Source organism: Corvus brachyrhynchos, unplaced genomic scaffold (assembly GCF_000691975.1).
Source record: "Corvus brachyrhynchos isolate BGI_N302 unplaced genomic scaffold, ASM69197v1 scaffold933, whole genome shotgun sequence".
NCBI lineage: Eukaryota > Metazoa > Chordata > Aves > Passeriformes > Corvidae > Corvus > Corvus brachyrhynchos.
In genome coordinates, this window is record NW_008237401.1 from 206,230 (window position 1) to 212,028 (window position 5,799).

Sequence of the window (5,799 nt, forward strand, 5' to 3'; positions counted from 1 at the left end):
GGAAAGATCAATTGGCTTGATTGAAGAATGTTCAGAGAAAAGCTCTGACCCCGAGGTCCTCAAATCATCAGCTTTGTTCTGGATGCCACAGTCGACAGAGCGAGCAGTTGAGATCCTGCAGCGAGCCCTGCAGCAGGACCCGGGTTACCACCTTCTCTACCAGGCCTTGGCCAAGTGCTACAAGCAACAGTGGCTTGAAGCAAAGCAGGAAGACAAGAATAATATACTGGATGCAGCCATCAAGGACCTCCAGCAAATAATTCAGAAACATCCAGACCTTGACCTTACACTTGTCAAGCTGCAGTTGGCAGAGTTCATTGGTGAAAGAGATCCAGCACAGGAAGAAGAGATGTACAAGGAGCTGCAGGAGAAAATCGACACCCTAAGCCTCAGGTGCCGTCAAGCCCTGAATCTCCACTGGGGAAAGTTCTTCTTCTACCGTAAGAGATCCCTGGATATGGCAAAAGCCAAGTTCATGGATGGTTACAGCATTACCGTGCAGACAAACCAGAGGAGGGAATGTGGCTGCAGACTGAGAAAGATGGCTCAGCTCTACCAGCGTGCCGGGGACACCGCCACCACCGAGGCCATCCTCCGCTTCCTCAAGGAGGCCAACTGGCACCTGCCTACGGAGTTTGCTGCACTCGGTTTAGATGATGGGGAGAGCCTCATCCCCATCAGAGAGTAGGGCATGGCTTTTTCCAAGGCTAGAAGGCCAAAAGGACTGTCTGTCTCTGCACAGCAGGCCCATCCCTCACATGGACATAATAGTTCTGTCAGCTCCTCGCATCGTCCTATTGCTCAGCCATCAAATCCAGGCCCACCCGTGGGTAACCAAGTGCCCAAAGCTTACACATGCTGCTGCGTCCTGCTTCTGCCAGAGGGAATGAAAACAAGAGTGAAGAATTTGGCTTACAGGGTCTGAGCACAATCTTCTGCAGGTGTGGACCCGTGGCTCTCCCCTGGAGCTGCTGTTGATCAGAACTGAATGCTGATTAGGGCAGTGTGAGAAATCAACTCGTCAGTTATAAGAATTCTACCATTTGTTATGAACCAGGAGGTGGATTCCTCTGTAAGATCATTGAGGAGTCATGACGAGGGTGAAGCCCTTCTGTACAGGACACAGATGGTCACTGGCTTGTGCAAGTGCATCACATGCTGCTGATTAAGGAGCCTACAGGAGTGATTTGATCTGCAGTAATCTCAGAAGCACATGCATCCCTGCCCCTGCCTGGGCATAGGCTAGGAGCTTTCTTGCAATGATTTCCACCAGGAATGACATTTCCATCCCTGGTTCTGGAGTCTCAAAGTGAGGCTTTTAACATTCTTTGATCAATAAATATTTCTGTGTGATTTCTCCTTGTTGGTGTCTTCTTGCAGCCTGAAGCATCCAGACCATGGAATACCAAAGACCTGCCCTCTCCTCACTGTTCTCACTCTCCATCCCCCCAGGCCCTTCCTCTGCCATGTCCTCATACATCCCACTTGGAACTTGTGTCCTTCCCTGCAGGCACAGGTGGGCACCCCCCTCCCCAGTCACGTCCCCAGGCACTGCCAGAGTCACCTTTGTGCCCAGCAGGACCTGAGTGGGGGTGGCTTCCTTGCGTGTCTCCAAACCCTACCTGTCCCCACAGAGCAGTGCCACAGAGACCAGGGCAGATGCCCCTCAGCAGGTCCCACCGACAGTGACCTTGTTTCTGCTCCAATGAGGAACAGGCAAGGACCTAGTCTGGGAGAAGATGCTCTGGGAAAGGACCAAGTGTGCCCATAGAGAACACACCTTAGTGCCCCTCTCATGCACATCTGGTGTGTCTGAGAACCCCAGAGGCCAGAAGCACCCCCTTGCCCAGGGGCCCCAGCAGTGGGTCAGCACCAGTGTACAAACACTTCAGCCCCCAGACCTCACAATCAAGGGGAAAGAGAAACACCCCAGGCCACCACACCCACCCCAGGCTATTTCACCTCCCAACACAATAGTGGGGACCAAACCTGTTCTCCTCCTTCCTCCCCTGAAGCCAGGGGCCACAGCCTGGGGCAGGATCCTGCCCCCAGCAGCAAGGTTGGCTGGGATCAGTCCTTGGGGCAGGAGCTCCTCAGAGAGCAGCCCCTCAACCTCCAGTGAAGCCACACATGCCTGGGTGAAAATACACAGCGCAAATTAAAACCACGAGCCGGAGAACACAGAACCGTGGGTCATGTAGAAGATCAGGATTTACTTAACTGCACGGTCAGGACAGTTTTCCAGAGCTCAATGAAAACAGCCGTGTCATAAACTTGTGTGCATTCCACAGGTGTCTTCACACAGCACTGGGCAAACCCCAGCCCCCGACCTGGGAAAGCAGGACTCCCACCCCCACTGAACCACCCTCCTTCCCCTCACCAGCAGCACGAGCAGCACTAATTCCTTTAGGCTAGCCAGGAATCCTTTGGCTTTGCATCTACACCGTCCTCTACAGAATTTACCCCTTGCAAACATCAGGAAATGTTCCTTTAGAGGAGCCACAGTCCCTCGGGCAGTTCATTGAAGAGAGGCTTTTGCCCACCAGCCCAATCCAACACTGCCATCCTCAGGATTCCAGCTGCACCACCAACCAGGTGGGACTTACAGACTCTGTGCTGATGGAAAGCCAGGATTCTGACAAAGCTCAGACACTGCTGTGTCCAGAACATCCTACGCAGTCCTAAAAACCAACCAACTGACACTCATTTTGTGACTGCTCTACTTCACACAGGGAGAAAACCAGATGTTAGTGAAAATGCCAGTTCTCTAGAGTTTTTTTAATGATTAACACTGAACAAATCCTGCTTGTTACTGTCTTCACCAGTACTACATTCAGCACAGCATTAGATAATAAAAATAAATTGCACTATAAAATCCCATTAAAAGTCTCAGTTAAGCTGAAAGATAAAAGGCAAAACATCATTTAATATAAGCTGCCAGGGGCCATGGAGACAACCTGTGCTTCTTCTTCTACTTGTGAGCGTTGGTGTGCAAATGCCAGGACAAGACCAACTCCCAGGTCTTCACTTCAGCATAGGAGAGGCAAAGAAGTTACCCTGATGCCCAAGGTGAGTTGTTGACTTGCTTTTACTCCCAAATCTAATTCAAGAGAAACACAAAAATATCAGTTTGGAATTTTGGATATAGAGATCCAACATTCTCCCTTTCCAGGGAACATTCACCCAAATTTTACGCACCTCCCCAAACAATGTTCCCCTCCCTGCCATGAGATGATGTTTGTAACCCATCGGGCAGCTGCTGCTCCCACAGCACAGATTAAGGGAGGGTTGACCGAGTAGTAAGTGCAGGCTGCCCCCAAAAGTCTCAGCTTAGTTCTCCTTGACCACCCAAATCACCTGCAGTCATTCCAGACGCTGCAGGACAGCACCCACTGGCACTTACTTGGGGGTGGTCTTGCTGAAGGTGGAGCGGACCCTCTGAGACAGGGAGCTGGACGAGGGCGTCTTGGAGAGCTGCTGCTCCGGGGTGGTGAGGGGTCCCAGAATGCTCACTGCCAAAAGAGAGCAGCACAGTGTGGGGACAGCTGAAGTTTTCTTTGCCATGCAGGGAACATCAGACATTCCCTGGCATCTGTCACAAGCACTAGACAAATCTGGCATTTCCTGGCACACTTTGCTTTTCCCTCTTCCTCTGTGAAGCGAGGAGTGGCTGGCTCTGAGAGCCTCCCAGGCTGCTTGGATTGAGGGCTGTTAGTAACAGAGCAGAAGCCAGGGTTACCTTGAACCTCAGGTGTCCGTGGAGTGGAATAGGCATTAGTGTTCTCAATCACGTGTGCTGGGTCAATGTTCTCCTGCTCCACCATCATCAGCTGGCTCCAGTAGTCCATGGGCAGCAGCAGAAGTCGCTCCATGACCTACAGAGACACCTGTGAGTCACTGATCACAGAATCACGGAATGCTTCGGGTTGGAAGAGACAAAATCAGCCAGGTTTGCCCTACCTTGGGCTGACGCTTCGTGTCTTGCAGGAGGGTCATGGGGTCAGGATCTGGTACTGCGTGGGCGACTATTGTGGGGCCAAAGACTTTGGCCAAATTGGAGATGTCCATTTTAGTATCCGGGCTCTGAGCCACCCTGCGTTAAAAGAAATTAAAGAGACAATGTAGCTTTACCCCTTCGCTTGTGATACGAGTCCCCTGTCCCACACACACTCAGCCTCTGAGTGAGCAGGTCTGTTCCAGAATGAGGAATTTATTCTCACAAGCAGTAACCAGACCCAGTTAGAAAAAGCACCAGTGGGGTAACCGTCCCCTTTCAGATCACAGAATGGTTTGGGTTGTGAGGGGACCTTCGAGATCACCTGGTTCCAACCTCCCTGTCCATCAGAATGTACCTCTGCAGGTGGACCATGAGGAAAGCCAAGGTGTCCCTATTGGCCTGAGGAAGTTCTCCAACTGCTTGGTACATAGCAGCGATGCTGTTGTCCTCATCCGAGATTTCTAGCAGGAAAAAATCAATATTTAGACCTAAGAAAGTGCTCCCAGAAGCTCCAATACTCCCCTCACAGCCACAGCTACCCCGAGAAATAAGGAAGGCATAAACTTGTCATGCTGTGCTAATAAACTTGTATCCTGCCCAACCAGGACTCAGGCATGAGGGCTCCACAGAGCACCAAGGCCTGCTGGCTCACTTGACAGCGAAACCACAACCATCGAGCCTAAGGAAAAAGAGTTGGAGATGCCAGGCAGCAATTCCTCACCTGCAGCTTCCATGAAAGTCTTGTTTAACCGGAAAGTGAGAAGGGGCTCCTTCAGGCTGCGCAGGAAGTCCTTGAGAAGGCCGCAGATGGCATGGATATCGTCCACTTTACTGAGCAAAGGAACGTTTTTTGCTCTAAGGAACTTCTCTTTCAGTTCCCTCACAGTCTTGTCACAGCCAGAGATGCGGTAAAGACCTGTCTGTTGGCACAAAGCTTTGCTCAGAGGAGGAGGTCAAGTGATGTTCTTCCACCCCCACTTTCTCTCCACACCTGAGTCACCCACTGAGCAGCACAATATACACCATAAATAAGGGGCATTTGGGTTAACAATTTGCTTCCCCAACACCACAACCCATTTCATTAGCACTGTTTCACACCTCATTTTCTTCTTACCTCATGCAGTCCTCGTTGCTCGATCTCATTAACACAGTGCACGATGATGGAAGGGATCATTGGAGGAGTAGAAGGGACAAAATCCATCAAGGTGCCCTAAAAGGGAGAAGGGAAAATAAAAAAAAAAAGAGGGATTCAGTCACCAAGACATGGAAAGTACTCTCTCAGGAATTCACAGCAAGATCTACGGTTTGAAAACAAGAATTGTTGCTCTACTCAGGACTGGTGAAGAAGCATCACATCCATCAGCACAACGCTGCATCGCCTGCCCGGAGCTGCCACCTTCCCCACTCAACGCCCTCCTACCATCACACCCCTACACCCCCTCCCTGCTTGTGGAATGATGCATTAGCAAGCTCATTTGCATGTTATTATGCAGCTCTGAGCAACAGGAGTTTGCTGGGGAAGGCAAAGCTGGAGCTGAGCAAGTCCCAAGCCAAGGTGGGCCCGTCTGGGGTGGCCCCAAGGCCGGGGCACAGACCCACCTCTCCGATGCGGACCGGAGTGCCCGTCAGCGTGGGGATGCAGGGCAGCGGGCAGCGCTCCCGGCACTCCGGGTGAGTGACCACCCGGCAGTCTCTGCACTTCAGAGAGATCTTCCCAAATTTCACTCTCTTTCCACATGGAACACACGATTCTGGCTTGATAACCTGGTGATCCAGAGCACACAGATGGCAGAGATTAGTGC

At 51.4% G+C, this 5,799-nt stretch overlaps 2 protein-coding genes across 2 annotated transcripts in view; one reads left to right on the forward strand and one right to left on the reverse strand.

Moving 5' to 3' along the window:
• The window catches only part of LOC103613215 (interferon-induced protein with tetratricopeptide repeats 1-like), a 3,274-nt gene extending 1,918 nt beyond the window's left edge, over positions 1-1,356 (forward strand). The window contains exon 3 of the mRNA XM_017730744.1: positions 1-1,356. Coding sequence (XP_017586233.1) covers positions 1-688 — 688 coding nt within the window. The 3' untranslated portion in view covers positions 689-1,356.
• Positions 1,357-2,747: 1,391 nt separating this feature from the next.
• RACGAP1 (Rac GTPase activating protein 1) overlaps positions 2,748-5,799 on the reverse strand; it is a 6,707-nt gene continuing 3,655 nt past the window's right edge. The window contains exons 9-16 of the mRNA XM_008630948.2: positions 5,597-5,761; positions 5,112-5,207; positions 4,719-4,917; positions 4,353-4,458; positions 3,961-4,093; positions 3,740-3,875; positions 3,404-3,512; positions 2,748-3,100 (exon numbers count right to left, since the gene is read on the reverse strand). Of these exons, the coding sequence (XP_008629170.1) occupies positions 3,025-3,100; positions 3,404-3,512; positions 3,740-3,875; positions 3,961-4,093; positions 4,353-4,458; positions 4,719-4,917; positions 5,112-5,207; positions 5,597-5,761 (1,020 nt within the window). The 3' untranslated portion in view covers positions 2,748-3,024. The remainder of the gene's footprint in view (positions 3,101-3,403; positions 3,513-3,739; positions 3,876-3,960; positions 4,094-4,352; positions 4,459-4,718; positions 4,918-5,111; positions 5,208-5,596; positions 5,762-5,799) is intronic.